Here is a 26217-nt window from a genome sequence, read left to right on the forward strand (position 1 = left end):
TTCATTAATTTTACAATTAGAAGAAAAGCAAATCTTAATTTGTTACATATTGTCCACGGATGACGGTGTTTGAAACTATGTTATGACAATACGGCTTAAAAAAATATCAACTCCACGCCCGAACGACTAAAATTATAATCTCGTCCTATATATTAATGCAATTATTAAATGGTATGGTTGCAATTTAAAAATTAACGATGTTCAATATTTATTGAAGAATATCATAATTTATAGTACCTCTGACCAAAAAAAAAAAAACATTACCTACTTACTTTCTAAAACTAAAAACTTGTAGATTCGGAGTATTTGTTAGTTTGTTCGATGTTTACCAAACAAGCGTTGACATTATATATCAGTGTACGACACGTTTGGTATACAGAAATTTAAATTTAAATATTTACAAAATATTTATTCAAAGACTTTGAGTTTTATGTAAGTGATTGTTGATGTGCCATAACTCCGTGATGGCAAGGGGCGAAGACGTCGGAAAACTTATTTTATCAGTACAGTCGATGTATTGGAAGAAAATCAAACGCATATTGAAATTTGTGTAGACGAATGTTAGTGCCTATTTATGATAGATATACAGAGTGATTCTTTTATCCCTTAAACAGTTTAAGGCATAACAACAAATAGTCATTTTATCAGTAAACGTTTGTGTTCTTGTGTACCTACATAATGTATCTTTACATCATTATATGAAATCATTAAAACACAACATTTTGTATTAAAATAATTTATACAATTTGCTATTTTTTATAGTGATCATAATAAAAGGTATTTTAAATGTTGGTGCTATACTCGTCAAATCTTTATTTAAATTCAAGTAATGAGTAATAATCAACTACTGCTTCAAATAGTTGTGCCTAGTCGCAATGACTTCAAACTATATGCACCTATGGTAGAAAAGAATATGTTTGTAAAGCAATCGTACCCTGTTCAATAATATAAATTCACACATAAGAGAAATGTACAAGAATAATACATTTTCACCCAATACATTCTAATGCTGTACTTCAAAAACAAAAAAATATTTAAGTTTGCACTGCGTTTGTGAGGTCTGCAGATCGTGGACGCTAGAAGTGACCGGAATCAAACATAATATACAATAAATATATATGTGTGTGCATTGTATAGAGGCTTGAATGGGTTTCGTGACAAAAGTTACTTCATTATTCGCCGGAACCGAGTGTTGTGGAACGTCTATTTGTCGGGTACGACAATGGGCCGCCGCCTAAGTCTCGAGCGCTGCTCGCCATATTACATTATGTGCGTTTGTGATGCGTAATATCGGAACATTGACCGGCGACAGAAGCGTTTAGGTGGTCGCGCTGCCCCGGGGACGGTCAGGTTCGTTTGTTTTGAAAACGGTTATCTGAAGGGATTTCGGGTCGACGGGAAATTGGAAAATTCCATTTGACATTCACCCGGACTGCAGAATATACCTATTTCGCGATATAATAATCGAAAGCACACGGCGAAAAACTTTAAAAATTCAATGAGGGATTTTTTTTTATACTAGAATTTAATTTCGAATAATGTCATATTGACGACGACTTGTCGGTAAATGATTGAATACAAGAGGATCGAGTTTCTATTTTCTTACTTTATTTTTATTTATTTTTTGTACCCGAATCGGATTCAATCAACGTCTTCAATCACTGATATTCTTTGTTATACCATGCACATAACTTTTTTTGTTGTTAAGAATTATAAAAGATTTCAAACAATTATAAGTTTTGTTCGAGTAAAAAGTTTATTGCTTGAAAAATAATTTCATCGTAAAGCAGGTAAATGATAGTTAAGTCAAACACAAACGTGCAATCTAACTTATCGATAATATACCTAGTTCATTTTAATTATTCTGAGCGCTAATAATTTAACTAAATCGTAAATATAAATATATAGTTATATTGTGTATTATTATGATTTAAAATTTTTTTTTTCATTTGGTCGTGCATTTTGTAGACCAATTTATAAATCTGGGTGAAACAACGAAATTTATCTTACTGTTATGAATATGATATAAAATGTAAATAGGCAATGGCTTAAGAGCTATGATAATTTAAATATTATGAAAATCTCATTGTGTGTAGTATGTTTATAACAATACACATAAACATTTCAAGTCCCCACGAAAAATTTTGAATTACAATAAGATAAAAAATCGTTAATCTTTGTTTAAAATATTTGATTTGATCAAAATTTGAAATTTAAATGTCTATAAAAAAAAATGATTATACATATTTTTTTAAGTTTTCTTGTTTCAGTATGAACTACTGATAAGATATCTTGTATTATTTTTTTAAGAACAGGCTATTGAACATATTGTAAATTTAATTAATTTTAATAAAATTACATATTTTTTTGTTTTTGATTTTGACGAATTTTGTCAAAATGTTAACTTCAATGTTTTATAAATATTTTATAGTGAATTTGAGCTCAATTTTATTTTTTAAATATTATTTATTGAATATTAGGAGGAATATTGTATTACATTTTAACATTTTTTTTTATCAATATTTATAGTGTTGTATGGAATTAATGTCCAGCAAATACTGTTTAATATTCTTGAAGCAAACAATTTTTTCCAAATTCTTCCACAACAATATAATATATATTGATTTAATTAGCTTCAATATAGATACATAGATGCCAACCCTACAAAAATTAATCACTTTCATTAACTTACAAACGAAAAAGTTCAAGGGTGTTGAGTTCACAAAGTTTTAATATTAAGACAATTAAAATTATAATTCATGATCAATTTTTCTAATTTTTTTTTTTATTTTTAACTTCATTAATGCTCATTAACTCTTAAAAAGCGTGTAATTTAAAATAATGGATTTAACTAAATTTTAAAATTTATATTACTCTTAATAATAAATTAAGAGTAATGTTATACTAACGTGTCAAAAAAGATATTTTATGGTTCAAGAATATTCTTTTGGGTGACATGTAGTAAATCAACATTAAAAATGACGGGTTGCGTATTGTATAAAAATCAAAATGTATGAAAATTATGTATGTATTATACGTGGAAAAAAACGGAACCGAACTTCGTTCAACAGATGGATCGAATTTTGTGACATATCAAATGGGAATCATTACGCAGTATTGCATTACATATATAAAAAAATCATTACCACTGGAGAAAACGTCGAGGCTTAACATTTATGTTTCAGGGACAGATGGCATTTTATACGGTACTGGTCGCGAGGGTCGGTAGTGGTAAAATGCCCGGTCAGGGATGGTGTGGGACATGGGCAAATTGCTGAGGGGCGACGCCAACGAGATAAGCGAATGGAATGAGAGTACCATGTTGTGACGTTGGATTTACATCAGAGTTACAATCGTTGGACATTTTTTTTCTGTTTATTTGTGTGTTTTTTTTTTTTTTCGTAATTCCACCTATTTTCTGCCTTTTTCGTTTTGTTCCGTTCCATTCCTTCGAAATACGTCGTGTAGTCTTAGATCGGTCGACATGACGACGCTATTAACGCCTTAATCTAGACTTTTAAGTGCTGATCTCAGATTAAGGCATACTTACGCTGCCATTACGGCACAAGATATTATATAAAAAATTAAAGTGTTGAGGCTGTTAATATCAATGATACACAGATAACCGTGATACTACGAACAAAAACAAATTAAAAACCAAAAGAGAAATTTCTGCAAATGTATTGCGACCATATCTACAGATTGTTGCGATCGATTGCGGTTGGAATGAATTATAAATAATTTTAAGCGTGAATTTTATAAACTAAACCAATATAATATTTACATTAACTGTTATTCAAAAAGTTCTCAGGAAACTTTTCACGTTATAATACAGCACATTTTCGTAATTGAGTTTCAATAAAGATAATATAATATAATATATATATATATATATATATACGGATAAAGTAAAAATATATTTTCACTTCCGATTTAATTTATTGAATTGCAGTAAACTAAGGTAATATAATTTACACTCAAATTAATTGCAGATTATTAATTGTATGTGGACTTTCCATTTATTTGTATTAAGGTGACCAGAGTATTATTTAAAATGTGAAATTGGAACATGAAAAACTGTTTGCATTTTATTATATCCAAAATCTAATTTTAGAGACTCTTCCCGATTATATATTTTAATATTTTAAGAACAGCATTTTCATTATAAATTCCAGTCACTAGTTTTATATTTTGTTTCATTTGGCTATTGAAAAAAAAGGTTTGATAATAATTTTTCCTATTGAATGTTTCATTCATGAATACATTATCTTATCAAACCTTAGACTTTGAATAGTAAGGTAATTAATGTAATTGATAAATAATTGAAAAGGCACATGGAAAGGTATCTACAAAATCCTTCTTATTTAATGAAATTACAAATAACTATTATTATATCCTTTTAACTGAATTAAAATGAATATTTTTGTCAACTTAAATGTAAGATAATATAAACATATAATTAAAAAAAAAGATATATGCACAAATAATTTTATTCAATCAGTGAAATAGGTTTTTAGATTTTGATTCAGTTAGAACAATTCAATTACTAAAATACTGTTAGCATAAAATAGTTTTTAATAGGTACCTACAACAATTAAACATTACTATGTGTAAAATTAATGAATTATTTTAAAACTAACAAATTAATAAACTAATACAAATTGGTATAAAGTTGAATTATTTAAGTTTAAATTTAACTCAAAACTCAAATGATTGAGTTATTTTATAACTAACTAGATGAACTGTTTATGGAATTTAAAGGTAATAAATATACTTACCTTGTTAAGTTTACTTTTAATAACTTCAATATAATATTTAAAAATAGCAAAATATAAATTGAGATAATTTAACAATATAGTAAGCTGTATTATTGTTTATGTAATAATATTGGAATTATTCAATTTTGTACATTATACTTGATGCAAATATTAATTTGGATTCGCAGTTATTTTGCTAAAGCAATACAATATTATTTCACACCGATCACGTTTGTGAAAATTATATGCATTTTAATATAACTTTTATTGTTATTTGTCTCATAAATTAAAATGTGTAGCATTTGAATTATTACGTCGTGTACATTACTAGTGGTTTCATTCCAATTCGTACTTTGTGATTGAAAATCAAGAATGTAATAATAAAGAAAAAATGAGAAATATTGAATTCTCAAACCAATTCTTCTATTGGTTCAGCAGTCCAATGGATATTTCTTTGATACCTAAGTAACAGCGTTGTATCGGCGGTGATTGGAAAACGGTTATATTATATTGTGTACAGGTATAAAAGAAAAGTAAGAAAGCCAAATACTTTGTAATTCATTTCGTTTTTAATGTTATTTAAAATACCATTCAATCCATTCAAGTTATATAGAATTTGACAAAGTTTGTTTACAATTATGTGCTTTGAACCTATTTTACTTATTCTATATTTTATTTTTGAAGTACAACTCCTCTGGTATGCAAACATAATTATGTCAATAGCTATAAGTATGTGTAGAAAACAAGTCATTACTTATTAGTAAACATAATATTAATATTCAAGGTATCTTAATAATAATAAATTATTATTAACATTTTTTTAAAAAATATTACTGTCAGATCGATAGTTTGGTTAAGATAACATGCTTTTTAAATTTTATATACATTTTTTTTTAAATAACTGATATTATATTTTTTTGTGACATTAAAAAATATACTAAGAAATTATAAATTTTAAACTATTATTTTTATAAACTCACTAAATAAATAAAATTACAGACATAAAAATAATGTAACATAATTTAATATATTATTCATTAGGTACCTAGTTTAAGTTACTTTTCTGTATTATTTAAATTTATTGTAATAATACAACTTTAAGTTACTTCTTCGTATAAGTATAGTATGATTTAATTGTTGGAGTAGGTATACATTAACATATTATACTTAGCAATAAAGTTCGGTTACATAAAATATTGATTAATAAAATGTACACTGTATGAACTTAGTTTTAGTTTTATTTTGCAAACTATTAATTTTTAACTTGCAGAAAATTAAGGAATTTAGGAGTTTTTTTTTAATTTGGTTGTAATATCATAGGATATTATATACTATAGTTCACTAAACTACTACATATTATTATGTTCCATGACTCAAGATTACATTTTTAATTACCCGGACAGAATTAGACCGAAAAATGATCAAACTAAAAGATAGAAATCACATGTCGACATTTCTACCTCCTCTTATTTTTGGATGCAGTGTATTTGATGACGATATGAGTATCAATATTGGTATACTTGTCCAACCCTTCCTTTTATAAACTATACGTACCATTAACATTTCAATTATTTTCATTGATATGAATATAAATTATATTGATAATGGTTAGCAGGTAGCGGCTACCTGGCAGCCGTTAAGAAAATCATAAATAATTACAAATCATTTTACTCTAACATTTTCAACGACAATATTATACTATTTGCATATCTATATAGTATTAGAATTTGTAGTTATAACTTAATTATATTAAGTCCAGTTAATATAAATAAGGTTATTTTTTTAACGTACAATAATTTTAGTATATTTATTTGTAAAATGTATTATAATTGTCTTAAAATATTTTACCTTATATGTATAAATGGTTAAAATATAATACCACCTATTCTTAATTTTATTAGATTAGCCATTCAAAACAAATTAAATTTATGATTATCACCTATCATCTTCAATTTACGATTCATCGAGATTTTTTGAAAAAATGGAATTTTTTCACACAAATATTAATATTATAAGTAGATGACAAACTTTTCATACATGGTGGCATGATTTTAATAATAAAAAAATAGGTCGTATTTTATTTGTAATACTAATTTTTTTTTATTTAAAAATTATACATGAATATAAGCTATTATAACTAATATTTGATTCTTAAATACTTCTGGCTGAGATTAGCACAAGTAGTTTTTGAGAACTACATTTTCACATTAATTTTATTTTTATTAATAAAAAAAATTATTATTATTTAATATAAATATTTAATATATTTCAACCCTCAAACATTTGATTTAATTAGTAGGAGCGGGACTTAAAAGCATTTCCTTAAACTGATTGAAATATTCAACAAAATAATATTTCAAGGACGTGGTTTGTAAATTCACTTGTAATTGTTTTTTTCAATTTGGTAGAAAGACTACAAAACTGCAATGTTATATTTTAAAGAAAATACACTTTTTTTAATCAAAATACATACTATATGATCGATCACAAACTGCAGTGATCCATTCAGAATATTTTTTTGAATGCTATGGTGTTTTATATTGGTTAACTATTACTATGGTGTATAATATTGTATAGGTGATATGTATGATATTTTAATATTATTTACAAAATATGCTTAATAAATTACCTTATTATTTTATGAATGCTGTAAATAGTACAAAATAATTGGTGGATATAAAATGCCTTTTTGAATTATGAAAATACCTAATTGATATGATTCATTATCAACTGTACTGTACGAATACAAACACAAACACAAAATTATTTTTTTCCAGGAAATATTTAGAAGATGGTTGAGAAATAAAAAAACAAGGGTTTCCCACCACGGTTACTCTTGCCTTTATAATTTTTCTTAGTTTAATCTAGTGTATAATATTTGAATATTAATTATTTTAGAACGTTTTTCAGAAGCAAATATTTCTAGGAATATCATTTATAATAACTGGATCATATTATAATAAATAACATACCAAACTGGCAATCTGATGATTTAATACATTGCTTAATACGTAGGCCTATAGTTATTTCTAACGTTGTACAACAAAAGTGGTAAACAAATCTGTAAAATATTTATTTATAAAAATAAATCAAATAATTGCAACAATGAATATGGACAACAGTTTTCTGCTGTATAAAAAACATGATAACTGTTTCTTAAATATACATTTCATATATCGTCATTCGTCATCATAATATTATACTTACACATAAATGTATAAAATAACAGTGTAATACATTTTGTATTTTTTTTAATTATCTTATTACATGGTCCTTCTTTGAGATTGGTTCAAATGAATGATTGCACAACTGACACATAGACTTACACATATCGTATATAATTCAATTGCACAAAATATTATGTGATGATATTTTTTGATGAAAATCAATTCTTTAAAACTCTTTCCCTGCTTTAATGCCGATAATTAAAGCAAAAATAAAATACCCCATTTCGATCACATTTTGCTCAGGTGGTGTCATAGCGGTCCCTTCGGTTTTCGATCTAAAACTTCATGAATATTTCATAAGAGCGTACCATCCCAATAGTTGTTATCTAGGGAACCGGCAATAGCAGTAATAACCGATGTGGTATATTTCTACACAATGAGAAGATTTGAATTTACCAGCAGGGGACGTTTGTACGTACCTTTTTACAAAAAAAAAAAACGAATAAACGATGAAACATAATACCATTATACTGTTCAAGTACCTACCAAGAATTATATTATAACCGAGCAGTTGTATACAACGTTTTAAATGTACAACCAAAGTGCAGACATAATGAACACACGGTTTAAAAGATTACATTTTTGTCTCAAATGACTAGCCAAGTTGGTAAAAAAATTTATAAAATTACGAACAAATTTAAATATAAATATTTGAAACAGTAGTACCCATATTTTGGACAGATAAATTGTTTTAAAATTATATTTTCCGAAGCACTGAGAACATAATATCATTATATCCTTATTATTCACAAGAGCTACTAATCATTATTGATGCTCATGAAAACCCCAACGATAAGTAGGATTAAATTATTGGTGATTAACGGTTATAATATTGCAACTATAATATCATAAGTTCCATTAAAGGCGTGTATAAAAAGTGTAATTTTTACTTTTATGTAATCCTTGTGCTATTTTTATAATAGCGTGTTTATGACTTATAATAATTAGTTAATTTTAAAGAACAAAGTTTAAACACAAAGTATTTTTTACATTCCTTAATAATTATGGATTTTAAATAGGACTGAATACGTTGTTGTTTATAATTAGGAGGCAAGAAAAAGTATTTATTTTTCCCTAACCCAACATTAATTTTACTTGGTTCTTTGTTTTTTTTTTTTTTTAATATGTATTTGTATACCTGATTTTTAATGGAAGATCTAGGAGAAAATAAAATTCACTCTCTTTAAGGAGAACTCAGTTTTATTTACATTAATTGATTATAAAATCAACTCATTATTTTTTTTTTAAGTAGGAAATAGGCATATATCATAAATATTATAAATTGAGTTTCATTGACGTAGTATGTATATTACTCGTACATTGATTCTGAAACATCTAATGCTTCATTTGTTCTTTTTAAAATTTTTCGTCAGAACATAATAGTATGTACGTCTTCATCGATGTTTATACCACCCTTAAGGTAACTGATTTAGAAAATAGGTTAGTTTTTATATTTATAGTATGTATTTAATATAATTTGTTTGGATGTGGAATAAAAGACAATGGAAATGGTTATGTTTTTTAGATTGATAATGTAGTCTGTGAATACGAATTTTGTGCTTTTTTATTTTTATCAGGTTTGTTCTTTCCATTTGTGCGTCAATTATTTCTTCGCAAGATAGAAATATACGAAATCTTTGATATGAGTATTAAATTTCTTCTAAGCCGTTGATGTATAATATAATTTTTTTGGAATACCATTGAATGATCTAAATACTAGGATGTGGACACATTTTGGAGTTTTTTTGTGCGTCTTAATGGATACCTAACACTAAATGTATTATTACTATTGTGAATTATATACTTTTGGATAATTTTATATAATATAATGTCTAAAGTTTTGTTTTCCTCTAATTTTACCGAGGCGAGTGCTGTAGTGCATGTAACAGTAGCATCTAAGATATTTGTGTCGGTATAGTTTGATTAGTGTTAGAAAAGGCAGTAGTGAATTTAGATTTGATGGGTGGCTTGGTGGACTCGGCAGCTGAGACATTGTTGTTGCTATAGTTGATTCAGAATTTCATCGGGAATGGGAAGGAGTGTTAGACAAGTAAGTTGAACGAGAAATGAGCTTAATGTTCGAATTGGTTTTATTTGTATTTGTTTAATTATCACTGTGAAGGGTTTTGGTCAAATATGATTTTGAAAAAGTAGATGTTTTGTCAAATGGAGACTGTTATTGAGTTATTATTAAATAGCTTTTTTGCAAGAAACTTTTCAGCTATAGATTTTTCGATAATCTCAATGATATAAATTATATATAAAAACTATATAATATATTAGACTATACAGTTATTTTTATTAATTAATTTATTTTATCTGCTAGTTGACACAATAACTGAACTGTTATCGGAAACAATAAAAGGGCACTCAAGCGAAATATACACATGTGTTGTTCGAATGTTCGATGGATGGTATTAGGCATCTAATAAATATATTTTCCTTATTAAAACATTTTTAAAATATATTTTTAGTACAGTCATAAAGATTTAATACACTAAAAAATCATTCGATAAAATTAGATAATATATTTTCAAGTCTCACGTGTGACACACATATTTTTTTTATGAACTCTGGGTTTGAAAATAGAACTTTAAGTCTTTAAATTAATTCTTTAATAAATAAATAATTTATAAATTAATTTTGAGAAGTCCTATAAGACACACATACACTGTTTGTCAAGGTGAATTTTTAGAAAAAAATCAAAACACTTGAAATTTGGTTTATGGAATAAAAAAACACATTCATACTTTTAGTTTTTAAACAGTTTCCTATAAACTAAAAAAAAATAAAACAGAAGAAAACACAAACGAAATGAATTTGCAAAAGATTCATAGGTTGTAAAGAATGTCCTATAGGAAACTTCATACGCATTCAACCGTGTTCCATATCATTGTGTTAATCTTTAATTATCATATTAGTGTGAGTATTAAGGCATTTACATGCCCTATACACATACATGGAATATTATATCCACTCTAGTGCACTTGTCGACATTCTACTCTGTGAACAAAAAAAAATATTAATTTATTTTTACACAATCAAACTTAAGTTAAAATTCTAATTCTAATAATACATCACACAATTTTATTTCAAACTAAATATATACATATTTTACATATTTTACAATACTTTATAAATCTACAATGTTTTACAAACAAATTACCAGGGCACATTTTTAAAATTATTTCCATAGTAAATGTTGTATTCAGCAATTTTTTATACTTCGAGTGATTAGAATCAAAGAGTTCTATATCAAATAATTTCAAAAACGTTTTTTCTTGCGATTTGGTTAAATATTATTTTTCTGCATTTTTTTGTCCTGGAATCAATTTATTTAATCTGATATTTGAGAAGTTAGCAGAAACAAAAGTTGTATATGAATCATAACTATAAATTGTCTTATCAATAAGCTAGCCATTTGTTTTTTTTTTAAATAAAATTGGGAACAAAAAGTTTTATTTGTAGAACTTTATGTTATAAAAGAGACATCTTAAAGTTATATAATATTTTGAGTATATACCTTAAAGGAATTATTTTTTAATCTAAAATTAAATTTATAGAATGAATCATTGAGGATTTTTTGATGAAAACAATTTCAAAATCCTTTTGGTGGATGTACATTTTTAAATTTTTAAGCCTTAAAAAATGCTCCATGGCTTCTAGTCTACGACTTTTACGCCACATTTATTACAGCTCATAGGACTAAATTAAAATAATTGTCTTCGACATTCATTCGTATATATACCTACCTAATACTTGCTTTTACGTGGTATTGTTAGAATTAGAATAAGTATTTTTCGTCTAATACGTCACCGTATCCTTTAAGTGAACAAATGTATTAGTAAAACAATAAATTCCCCTCATAACTTAATTAAAATTAACAAGGTATGCAAAAACTTAAATACAAAAGAAATATCAACAACTGAATAGAATAATAATAATATTTTTTTTCATAAAGATATATAGTCATAAATATACTGACTGATATTCTATTCATATTCTTAGACAAACTATTAACTATCAGAGTTTAATTAAAATCTTCTCTAAAAATTAGTATGATCGGTTCTCCATGAATGGACATAAAAAAGATGTCATATCAAAATTCAGCTGTCAACATACAAACAGTTGGACTAAAAATTGTATTTTATATAATATCCATTTGTTAGCAATGCAACGATAAAATACCCAAATTATAAAAAATATGTTCAAAAAAATCTGTATCATTGTACAATATTATAGTAGTTTAATCATAGAATTTACATTAATTTATAATTATTATATTTTGGTGACCATTTTTTTTTACATAATTTTCAGCCACCACTTACCAGAAATTTAGTATTGCACAAATAATAAAGTTATACGTTATAGGTACAATTTTGCTGATTTTTAATATAAAAGCTATAATCGCTTTAGTGATTAAAATTATAAGAAATAACTTCATAATGTGCCACATTGGAAAGTTAATTTCAATATTTAGTCCAAAAAAGTTTTACATTTATTCATAATTTATGTGATTGATTTACATATATTATGCAAAAATAAATATACATCTACGTAACTAGTAAAGTCTTAAAATGACGTAACATTTTCTAAGTATGTGTGGAAAATACATCAACTGTGTCATATATTCGATCATTCAATTGGTATGCAAATATAATTGCGATCTCTGAAGCAAAAATAATGAGTTTCTTCAAAATTTTGAAGTTATTTGTTGTACAAAAAGATGAATAATATTTGATACCTATAGAAAGCTTAACTTTTCACAATATTTAAGTCAAATTTATTAAAATATATTCAAGATTTTTGGTATGAATTGTATTATTATTATTATTATTATTATTATTATTATTATTATTATTACACTTAGGTATACATTATATTAGGTATTAAAGTATTAATTGAAACATAATTTTTTTTAATCTTTATTCGACAATAAATCTCATACTTATATTATGCCATGTACTCACGCATATGAAACATGTTTGTCCACTGAATTAAATAATGCGTCCTTTGGCCTTAAATTAAATCAATAATTACAATGTTATTTAGTACATTATATATTTAATAATACGATTAGCTTGTTCGTATTTGTTGGAATCTAAACAAATGGATTAGAAATTTAAATTTAATTCGGAAACAGTTCTGCAAATGAAATATACGATATATTCTCGTATATTATATCCTCGTATAATATTTAACACATATTGCATATGCTTGTTTTAATAACAAGCAAACTGTCCGGCGATTTATGGGCGCATTTATACATCATTGTGCAATAACAAAAACATGAGTATAATAATAAACGTTATATCAATTGTGGTGCTGTGAACATTCTATATTGTTGGTTATAATTATTCTCAATCATAGTTCATTATTTTTTTTTTTTTTTTGACCACAATGCCAACTTTGCCAATAACGAATAATCGTTCCATTCAATTTAAGGTTACCAATGTACCTACTTATATAAACAGTCATAGCTTGAACAGGACTCAATTAATGATAACATGGGTGGTACTATTATCATGACTTAAATAAATTACAGAATACAATAAACAGAAATCAATCTACTTGACTCAAAAACCAGTACGTAGAGTAATTTACTAAGCAAGCTCACTCTCATTTTCGTCCAATAATAAATTTATTGAATTCTGATTTTTGGAATTTTTAAATATACTTAAAAACCATATTTTAACGTTCTTAAGATTTTTTTATCCATACTACTTAAAGAGTGCCATGTGGGACATGTGGTAATACAAACTTCTGTTTTTCAAATGAGAAATCGCTTTTAAAATCGTGCTGTAAATTATTATTTGTTGGATGAGTTAAAATTTGTTTAAACACTTTGATGCAGGTACTTTACTTATTTAAAAATTTGAATGAGTTATTTCTAAGGTATTAAAATGTTTATACTAAAGATAATAGTCCTTAAAAATGGTTTCATAAAAATATCAGATAGATGTAATATTGGTTATTTAGATCTAATATTTATTATACTCTCACCATTTTGGAAAATGATATAAATGTATTAAGCATTATTAATATTTAATACAAATTTCAAATCACCCTATCCTCCATATATTCCAAACATGTTACAATTGACTATAGGCCCACATAACCATTTATAATTAATTGATCCTCAGTACACAGAGTTAAGTAACTTAAAAATTATTTGTTCAAATTTTGATTTTGGTGCGTAGAATTTAGAAAAATGATCAAGTAAATAATTTCAATAGGGAAGGGGTTTTTATTAAAAAAACAGAAGATTGTATCGGTACAAGACACTCCTTAAGTAGTTCAAGAATCTAAAATTAGAAAATACAGAATTTAGACATATTAAACAATTTTTAAATTATATTTTGAATAACTACATTATTGAAGAAGTGAGCGTAATTGGTGAAACACCCTGTATAGTTGTTAACTAAGACTGAGCTGTTAAATAATATAGTATACTTGAATGATTTTATACATACATTTTATGCATATGCGGACACTAAATTAGAATTATTCTTAACAAAATATGTAAGCACTACTATTTATGAATATGCCACCTATTATTTTGACTCAATACATTTAACATCATTATTACATACTCATTATATGTACTTTGAATTTCTGATTAATTGAAATTATAATATTTCTACTATATGTTAATAGTAATGGAAAATAATGTATACTAATTGAAAGAAATTTTAATTTTCAGAAAAAAATGTGCCTATGTTAATAATAATAACCTTGCGATAGGTAGCCAGGTAGGTATGTATAATATTCAAACCAGCCAGACAAAGAGCTATTGGGAAATTTTTGAAAAATACACGTCTAAGATGAAATTAATGTTCATTTTTTTCAATCGAATTTAAAAAAAAAATTTTTTTTTATACAATAGCTTACTTACTCGCTGAATGACTGTCTCGGTATCATAACATTGTAAGTGTAAATTGAAGTTAAGAATAGGGTTATCTATTAAGGAATCATTGATAATGAGACAAAAATAATAGGTAGTTATAAAAAAAAAACAAATATTAAAATTGGATAGGTACTTATAAAGAATAGATGAAAATAAATATCACTAAAAATCTGGGTTACATACTATGTGAACAATATTGGATATGTAATGAATCGTTTGATATTATGTTTTTTGAATTTTTACAAAATATATTTGATTATTCAAGTACCTAACGATATGAATTATTTGACGTTTGTGGCTTATAATATTTTACATACCTGTCATTGAAATTGTTTTTAGTAGATGGTGGTAAATATTAACTGAAATGTATATTCATGCAGACATTACATCTATAACACGCACTCTGATGACTGATGTGACCTGATTGAAATAGAGTTAACACGAGAAATAAACGTTGTTGAGGGATGCCCAACTCTAAACCCATTAACTAAACGATTTATTTTATTAAATATTATTTATACATCACCTAAGCTGTGTGCCATGAATGCCAGGTTAATATTAATGTTGTGTTTATGATTTTCAGTTAGGTATCTATGTAATATTTCGTATAATATATTGAATTTATAATTTACATGCATTAATAATGAACTTTACTTTACAAAATCATAAAACTAATATATATTTATACATGATATAAGTAATTAAACGGTTAGTTATTATTGATTTATTTAGTATATTTTAAATTACCAATACTTTTTAAAATTATTAATTGTTATTAGATATGATAGCAGTTTGGATAGTAATTATTTACCTTCAAACATTGATATAACTACAGATTTACCACTAGACTACAAATTTGGAAAGCTTAATTATTATTTTTGTAGTAACAATTTAAAATGAGAGGGTATAAAAGTAAAACCATATCAACATTCTTTTACAATTAATGTATTGTAGGATAAACTTTTAGAAAAAAAAGAAAAATATGATACATATTATTGTCATAATGTTATGTCTCTTTTGTCACGGTTACACGAGTAAAAAGGCTTGTACATTTATTTATACATTAGAGTATACAATAAGGTTACATTTTACAGGATCCTATAGGTAATTGTATTTTCCATAAACATACTTTTATTAAATAATATTATGAAAGATATTACATTTTTTAATGATAAAAACTACAAGATAGAATATGCATTATTATAAACATGTGTCATTATAATGTTTAGATCATGTATATTATATTAGTTCATTGATTTCTCGACGAACCTATTAAGTTTATTCATTTGACGAATAATACATGTGAAGGTTTTGCATCATAGTTTTGTTTATTTATCAACATTTTGACTAACTTGATACTAAAATACTTAAATAATAAAACTATGATCAGGATACTCATAATTTGTGCACAGGGAACTAGTATATTTTCCTCGAATCTGCATAATACAGTTTGATATTATTGTTATACTTTTCAAAACAATGATACAACCATCGCGTTCAAAACACAATCTTGAACGAAATTCTGTCTGCTACGGTGTTTATAGTAAGTTTTTCTAAATTCTAAGTGCTCATAAAAAGAATTTACGACCAATAGTTTTGAAAATGTATTGAATATTGTATAAGTAATATCGCTTAAATAAAAATGTTCAAATAATACCCGAAATGACACATTAAATCAAAATATAAACATACCTTAAACAATTTATTAATAATATCGTCATTATATTTTATTTTGTAAATTCAATTAATTTCATCATAATTTAAATTTTAAAAATTAATTAAAAACTATTTTTGCGAATAATCCAATCCTAAATCGATATAATACAGAATTGTCCACTTTGGTATTTTAATTATCAGTGGTAAGTTTAAAACTTTTTTAAGAGTACCTAATAAATAAATAAAACGAAAACAATAATAAGAAGTTGAATATTAGTTGATTTGTCTTTTGACAAATATTGGCCATTTCACGTTACACGGTATCTGCTACATTCGGAGGTGTGAAACATAATAGTGCATAGTACCATATCAGATTTGCACATTGTATACCAGATGGAAATATACCTCAATTACAATATTTTAAAACTAACTTAAAATTGTTCAACCTATTTTTTAAATATACAAATAACTTAAGATTCCCATAATATAATATGCCAAATACTGCTTTACACTTCCGTGTGTCGCCAATATTGCATATTCAGAAGTATAAACAGCGGGCATAATATTATAATATTTAGTACCTTTAATATTATTATAAATTATAATGTGCAATATCAATAATGACAACTATAATAAATTGTTTTCTAAATTGGACACAGTTCACAATTAAACAGTCTTATACCATATTTTACTAAATTCTTAAGTCTCAAACTATTCATAGTACTTGTATACCGATAATTTATAATTTAAATAAAATGCGAATTTTCTTTTTCAAAAATTTAACAGCTTTATAAATATTTTTAACACATGCGTATAAATAGAATACATTGAAATAAATTCAGTGAAAATTATTACACAAATCAATGGCCATTTCAAAGGCTTGTTCAAAGTGACAGTAGGTACATGCAATTAGACATCATTATAAACGTCATAATTATTGTTTATTGACAAGACGATAGTGAAACACAAATCAATTCATTATTGTTAGCATGTGAATGGCGCACGTTTCTGAACCGTTTATAGGGTAAATGGAGTACCCAAACACCGACGTAGCACAATGGTAGAACCTATACATATAATCAGTTTTTGATGCGTTGTATAATATTATTACATTTTCGCTGTATACACACGAGACAAGTTTTAAATGTTGAATATCACGAGAATCCGGAAATGCGTTATTGCACGAACTTCGTATTTACGACAACATACAAGTCTATATATCACGATACGACGTACGAATCTTCCGTGTATCAAATAATATAATATATTATTATCATTTTAGTTTGGCTCGTGAGTTTATTCGATTTATTTTTTTCAGTTCCCGATTTATGGGCCTCAGACAGACGGCACAGTCGCCATGCATCGGTCGGCGGGGGAATGACGAACCAACTCGATCCGAGTAAGTATTGCATAGTTACTATTATCGCTACATATTGTAATAAATAAGTATATCAAGTTAATGTTAAAATATCAGAAATAAATTAATATTAAACTAAGTATTAACATAGTTATTATAAGGTTATTTTACCTAAATATTGTATAAGTATCTACTTAAAATTATAACTATGATGTAAAAATTGTATTTTATCAGTATGAATGCATGTTCGGATATGTTAACATTGTGAATAGTAAATAAGAAAATGTAATTGGTCCAGATGAATATATATTCTACAATAGTTTTTTTAAATGATAAAAAGCTTACAAATATTCATCAAAATAAATAGTTTGATAAATTTTTAAATAATTATAAACACAAATTGTAATTTGTTGCTTTGATATTCATCCAGGGAATAATGCAATATTAAGCTAAACTTTTTATTTAAAAAAAATTATTATAGTTTTGTCAGAATCTAATTTGAAAATATCTAAAGTCATAAACACGTATAAATTGTATACGAATCGTATAACAATAAAATTATTACTGGGCAGAAGATATTAAACTGTACAACAACTGAAATTATTGCTGTTTCAGAGACAGTGCACTACGCGCCTCTATAAATGAAGTATTTTGGCAAAAGTTATTACATTAGCATCATATCTCAATTTTTCATATTTGATTTCGTATCATATTGAAGATAATATAATTATCAGGCCTGATATTGTATATGGGTAATTAACTATGAGGTGATGTTTAAATGTATGCAAAGTACATGGTGTTCCGCAATTAAACAGACAAATAGTATCGTTTTATCTATAAATCATTTATGAAAAATACTTCCAACTATTTTTCGAAGAACAATTATATACATATAATGTAGTCTTATAAATAATGTAACTATAATTATATACGAACGAAATAGCCTGTATAAAATAAATGACAAGGTATTTAGTGAACCAAAATGGTTCTGAAGCTGAAATTTTAATAATTCCTACATGTAAATAATAAATTGCCTTATTGATATAAATTTAGAAATGTAAATAATATTGATAGTACTTACTCAAATGTTTCTATACTTTATTGTTAGTAGTTAGTTGATGAACCTCCAAAAATATAAATTCACTATCATATATGCATTTGACCTCAACTCTCAAGCATTATATGGATAATATATACACTGTACTGTCTGCAAAGTTACTTAATTTAATTCATCAAAGTAACATTTTTATATTATAACTGTCACTTGAGGTATATTATTAGTATTTATGTCATAGCTATATAAATCTGTTCAACTTTTATCATTTTCCACAAATAGTTTTTAACATCCGCATCTCTGATGAGAAATTTTAAATAATCGATAAGAATATTTACCTACAAAACTTTCAACTGCGAATTCCATTGCAAACCATAGCCGATCTTGTCACATAAACATATTAAACCAAAAAAATGTATTTTTTAGATTTTGAGTGGAGCGATGATTGTATTATATTTACAATGATGTGATTGTGTCTGTCATCAACATTTGTGGTAGTAAAAATGCTCCGATTTTCGACATTAGCACCTTTTTTAATATAAAAGTAAATCTAGTTGGTATTTTTTGAAAAGCACCACAGGGAAAAACATAAAAAAGTGAAAAAAAATGTCATGTCCTTGAGACATCATTTGAGTTTTGTACTTTTTTTTAAATTATAAGCGATAAAAACTTTTTCTTGTAGTAAAAAATCTTATTAATTTAATGAAAGGTTCCTCATATGGTCTTCAATGGAAGTTCAACATACTTGGCACGATTTTAAATTTTTTATATGCATTTAATAGTGTTCAAATTTTGACAAAATTCGTCAAAATCTTGAACATTTTCAAGTTATTGTTCAGTAAATTCATAAAAGTTTTTCTTTCCACAGCTAAAACAAAAATTTTAATGAAAGATTTCCCGCGAATTTTTCTGTCTTAAACAAAAAAAAAGTTTACCTTAAATAACGCTATTTATAGTCAAGAGATATTTTCTTTTTTCATAATTTTTTTTCAAAATATTTGATTATGTATACAAGATATTCTGGGATAACACGTCTCCATTCAAAATTGTTTTTCGTGTGTTATGGTTCATCACTGAGTTCAAATATAACACGTAATGTCTTGTAGCTTTGTCTGCATCGGTGTCTACATTCAATTGCATACGCGCTTTGAGTGTACCTACCAGCTGGTGGTGTTAGATCCCGGATGGTCAACCCTCGAATTTTTAGTAACAAATCCTCACTACACATATTCAATTATGTGTTCAAAATAATTGCCCTACCCCCTGAAAACTACCTAAGTTTCCGAGCATAAGATTAATAAAAAAAAAACTTAATTACAGTAATATAGATTAACACAAGCCACATAATCTTCAAAAATTGACAATGAAGATGATAGGTTAATGATTTTGTACATGTACATGAGTGACAATAACACACTTAAGTACAGAACTTAAGATATGGTACCCACAAATTATTATATAATCTAGCACGTATGAATCCCTGTGAAATGTGAAATGAGCATTATTTGTGATTTGTGAGTTTGTTACAGAGAGCACAATTTACTTATATAGTAAATTGGATTAGAGAGGTACACGAACGACTGATCGCGAAAACAAGTCACGCGAACTCCGTTTAAAAATGAAACAACTTACAATATCTTACAGTTTTGCTAACTATAAACTTTAGTACAATATTCAACGGGTATATTAAACTGATCTGTAGTATAATAGCGAAATATGACTAACACAAATGGTAAATTATAGCACCTCAAGATAATATTATTACAATTTGTTTAAAATGTTATACTAACACGTCCTCCTAAATGTATTAATGACTCATAACTACAAAATAGTTTTATCAACTATAATTTTTACAACAAACATTTAAAAGTTATTATACATTATTATTTGTCGAAGTTGCAGCCGTAAACGCACCACTGGAGTTGGCCGGCGAAGGATTTTAATTTCGTTAAGTGCCACGTAAACGACCGGCCGAGGAGTTTATAGAATTTTAACCAAAAGCGCATTTTTTGAGCTGAGTATAATATTATAACGAGGTGTGGCGATGATTTAATTTCGCTTTCTGCGGCCACGTCGTCACGCGTGTTCGCGTGACAAAAGTTTTCACACCGACAAACTTTACACCCACTCTTTACGTAGTCGTACACGGACAAAGTTACACGGACCCCCGCACATAGGGCAGTGGTATGTCTACGATGAGTAGGTATACTATTAAATTTGACATTAATGAAAACGGTGGACCGTTGTTTATTATTATTTATTATAATATTGTAGTACCTATATATTTTTTCTCACTTTTCGCAATATGAGCTTAACGCAGAGGCACTATTATATCGTATACCTACCACTATAAGTATAATGTATATACTACTATATAATCTATGTATATACATTGTACAATGTACATATATATATATATATATGCGCAATAGACACACAGGGTTGAAAAAGTTACTATCCAAACTAATCGTCCAATAATCATTCAAAAAACAAACAAAATTGAAATTGAAAATGAAAATGAAAATGTTCAAACAATAAAAATAAAATACATAATCATTCACAGTTGCATTTTAAACAGATTATAGATAGTTTAGAACTACACACATAGGTACCTTATTATTCTGGATTACTAAATTTAATTTAACTATAGATGTATTAAAAAGTTTATGTGGGCAATCGCCCAAATATAATTGTTTATATTTTTAAAACTGTAATTTAAATATATGCACAACATTTAGTTTGGTGATTACCATTTTAATAAAACTAATTATCTAATCATTTCAGGTTGTCATAAAAAACATAGAAATATTTTCAAGTTGGAAATATATTATCTTATATCTTTTTTCAGTCAACGGATAAATGATGAAAATTAAAAAGTATGTATATATAACAAATTTACTTCAAAATATCGTAAATTATTCAGTTTATCGACAACCAATTTGCAGACAACCAGTATTCGCCTAATTTTAATAAAATAATTTATCTATGTACATAACAAATATTTAATATAGAATAAAAATATAATATGATTTTGTGGTTTGGACATAATATAACTACATATTTGTTGTCTCTTCGTCTTTGATCTATTCTGAGAATATTGTATTGTTCACTAATTCCTGTAAGTCCTGCCTTTTTCTGACTTCATTTTAAACCATTCCATAATGGCAGAATGAAATCAAATTTTTAAGTTATATTATGTATTTTCTATAGTTTTTTCTTATATATTCTGACCACAGTAGCACGTTACCAGTGTTCGATTTTATGTTATCTTGTGATAATACCTCACAATCAGATGGGTTCACGAATTTTGATAGTTATATAATTGTATTAATACTAAAAGATGCAGGTAAACTATATCATCGTTATCGCAGAATTACACATTTTTACAAACCATTAAAAAGTGGTAATTTTGGTTGAAACCCTTAATGTAAACGAATTGGGTATTTGGATGTCAATAAAATGGAAATAACCCAAAACATTTAAACAAAAATACATATCTTAATAAACCTATATTAAAACAAAAATTGCACACTGCAAACTTGGTACCATTGGACAGCACCACTGATCAAAAATAAAATAGAAGACAAATTAATACATAACTGAGAGAAATATAATGATCGCAGTTAGGAAATTCCGAATTTTTAAAAAGCCATTGCTCATTGTTTCTAGAAAATAAGTGTAATCTATTGTCTACGTAATTGTGTTATTTCGTATTAATTTAAATTATGTTGAACTTTATATTATTTTACTATTTTATAAAGACATTTTAAAATGTTTGTGGTTTTTTTTAAAAAGGTTTTTCTACATTTTTAAACTAGGATGTTTGGTCTGTAGATGTTTTGATCGATTATCATATTATAAATGATTCAAGTCAAAATATATTTGATTAGATATATTACCATACCCACGTGAATATATGAGATACTGCCTCCACCCTGTACATACATTACACAATATAATATTATGTGGTTCATATAACACAATATACGCCGTATGACACTACACGACTCCCCATATTATATTGATTTTTCGCACCGTCAATTGTCTTGTTATACGGCATTGTTTCAGCGGCGACGTTATAAATTATTATGCATATTCAACGCGTATGGAATTGTCTAGTTAATTATTACGCGCCCGTAAAAAGTTAAAATTAAAAGTTTGTAAAAGTTCGAACGGTTCGTCGACATAAATAATATCATATATCTACGTGGTTGGTGGGCCTGACATATCATTATAGAGTAGATGTGTGAAACGTGCGTAAATTAATACTATGTGATATTATTATTATTGTTGTTGTTGTTGTTGTTGTTATTACGATAATATGTAGCCGAACATCTTACTAAGTCACTTTCATACGTAAAGTTGAATGTTTCTGTTTTCAGACAATCCTGGGTTAAAGAAAAAAAGACATCAAACATCCATCAAATAAGAATGTTTATTGTGTGCTCCGAACAACATTTGAAATAATTATTATTATTAGTAAAATAATAAAGAGCCTTTTTTTCACAAATCTATTTTACGAAGTATTTTATCCTCAAAGCAATTTTTACAAACATGTTATAGACTATAGTTGTCATTATGAAACCTCGTCTTAGTAGAATTTCAAAAGATTTAATAAAAAAAAGGCCAAAATAGTTTCAAACAGTTTCGGACTGTATAACTTTATATTTTATTCGATTCCGTAACAAAATAGTAGTTTGTGAACTATACTCAGGAAAAAATGTGTTAGAACATCATATTGTTGTAGGTAGTAGGTACACATCTTATGTATTGAGAACATTTATATTTTGAAGGTAATATATAAGGCTGCCGGATTTGGATTTTTGTTGGCCAACAAGTATTAGTCCCTTCTTCGATACATAAACATAAAAAAAGGGATTTTAGCCGACCTTACACCACACCTCGATCAAATACATTTTGTTTATGCTGAAAAACATTCAGCTGAATCTTGGATTGTTGTTATAGAACTTGAATCTCGAGATGTTTTTTTTCTTTTACATACATCATGTATATAAATTTACATGCAAGCCGGAATAGAAGAGTATCGTTATTTTTGGACCGTTTTCATTTCAAGCCCGTCACACCAATGATAAATGGTCGAGGAAAATAAAGGTTATACCATAAAGGAGGTGGCGTATTGTTCCATAGGCAATATATGAGATAAAAAAAAAAGAATAAAAATCGGAAAAACCACAAGAAAAATAGTTGAAAAAAACTATAAGCCCCATTAGAATGCAAGTAAATGGATGGCATTTTATTTTTAATTTAAATTCTGTGGAATTTTAACTCTTTGATCATTACTGCCACTTCCGTACCTATGCACGTTAATAAAGTGCAAAATGTTGTTCCAAAAAAACCACCAAGGTCGTATCATAAATTCATTTTTTCTCTCTCATATATAATGGATTATTAATGACCTACTCTTGAATTTTACCCATTAATAACACTAGACAAACTAACTAAAAGAAAAAAAAAACAATAATATTTCAAGTGAACAAATTATATACCTGTACTATGTTAATGAATTGTCTTAAAGAAAATATACCTATTGGCTTTACAAAATTAAAAATTAAAATATAGAGGAACATCAGTTGTACATTTTACAAAAACAAATTTGATTTAACAAAACTCATATAAACTCTTTACAGATTTTCTATGTCACCATGTGCATTGTACATTATGTTTCATGTATTTGTGTACACAATAATCACATACTAAACGCATTCGATAGCTTTGCATTTTTATGGTATAACTGTTTAATCAATATTCCACAATTTATTTTATAAAATGTTACAATCATTTAAAACATAATATTATAGGCATGGAGATGTCATTAAGATACACAAAACCCTTACATCGTTCAATCGTTGTGTATTATGTAGTTGTGTGTGAAGCAATAATAATCAAATCTTACTGTAAAACGATCAGCTTAAATATTTTATGAAACTCCGTTAGTAATCAAGTCCGTTATATTTTATCCATTTACATTAAAACTTACTGAAAGTATAGATAAAAAACAAACGCAAACAAATTAAAAAGACAAAATAATAAGGTAGAACTAGGCACCTTGCAAAACACAATTTCTCACCAAACACGCGATGTGTCTCGTTCTTAGTTAAATTCAGAGTGGGATTATCATGACCGGGTTTCATAATAGCAGAGAACTTTTGGACTTTGTATTTTGCTCTTTTTTGTAATAAAAACTTATTCTATCCATTATATACATTGATACGATGACTGTTGATACTTAATACGTCGCGGAGTTCTATAGTATCGTCCACGGATAGTGGTAGTACCATATTTACAATCATTATTATTTTTAACATTATGACCGTGGAGCGTTAAAATAATGATATATTACATTATAAAAGAGGTTTATTTCAAAAAAAAAAAAAAAACTACTCCTTATCACGCATTTCTCGTCAATCACGTTTGGTAAGGTCATAGATAACAAACTTGTTTTATGATAACTCGTTAATCGATCACAATCAAATAATACCTTCTACAAATATTTGGTTTGACGGAAACATTTTAGATTATGCTTTAAGCTATGAATGTATTGTCATGGGTAATGCTGATGTGATGTGTATTGCATTTTATTTTTTTCTGACGACCACATTATGAACAATAAAAAAGTTTATCTACAACCGAGGGTGGTTTCAGGTAGAAAAATTGAATCTTGTAGTTACTATGTGATGTCAAAAGCAAAAACATGCATGGTTCTATTGAAAATAATTTGGACAAACAAAAAAAAAAATGGAAATAATGGTACATACATTTTTTATAAAATGTTCAATTTTAATATTTAAAGCTTAAAAATAATATATGACAACCTTATTAATAAATTCCATGATCTAGAGAAGTTATAATTTTAAAAATATTTAGTAATTTAGTATAGTATTGTACAATTTATAAACATAAAGCATTTTAGAATTTTTTTGTTTTTTTTTTCTACATAATATTTGATAAATATTTTAATGTTCAGAAAAACACCTGGGACTATAATATACTTAAGTTATAACTTATAGGTACTTATGGAAACTTAAGAATATCAAAATCACATTGCACGATTTAATTTATGAACAATTTATTGTATTTCAACGTATGATAAGATATATCGAAATCTAAAAAAAATTGTAAAATATTTTATAGTTAAAATTAAATCTGTTTGCATTTTTATTCATATGTTTAAATTTAATACGTATCTAAGAGTTGAATATTTAAAATATCTCATACGCCGTTCTTAAAAAAATAAAAAA

General features: G+C 26.5%; 1 protein-coding gene across 1 annotated transcript in view; it reads left to right on the plus strand.

Moving 5' to 3' along the window:
- The window catches only part of LOC111038738 (zwei Ig domain protein zig-8-like), a 244701-nt gene that overhangs the window by 48108 nt on the left and 170376 nt on the right, over positions 1 to 26217 (plus strand). Inside the window, exon 3 of the mRNA XM_022321969.1 lies at positions 17866 to 17946. Coding sequence (XP_022177661.1) covers positions 17866 to 17946 — 81 coding nt within the window. The remainder of the gene's footprint in view (positions 1 to 17865; positions 17947 to 26217) is intronic.

This window comes from Myzus persicae, unplaced genomic scaffold, assembly GCF_001856785.1.
Source record: "Myzus persicae strain clone G006 unplaced genomic scaffold, MPER_G0061.0, whole genome shotgun sequence".
Lineage (NCBI taxonomy): Eukaryota > Metazoa > Arthropoda > Insecta > Hemiptera > Aphididae > Myzus > Myzus persicae.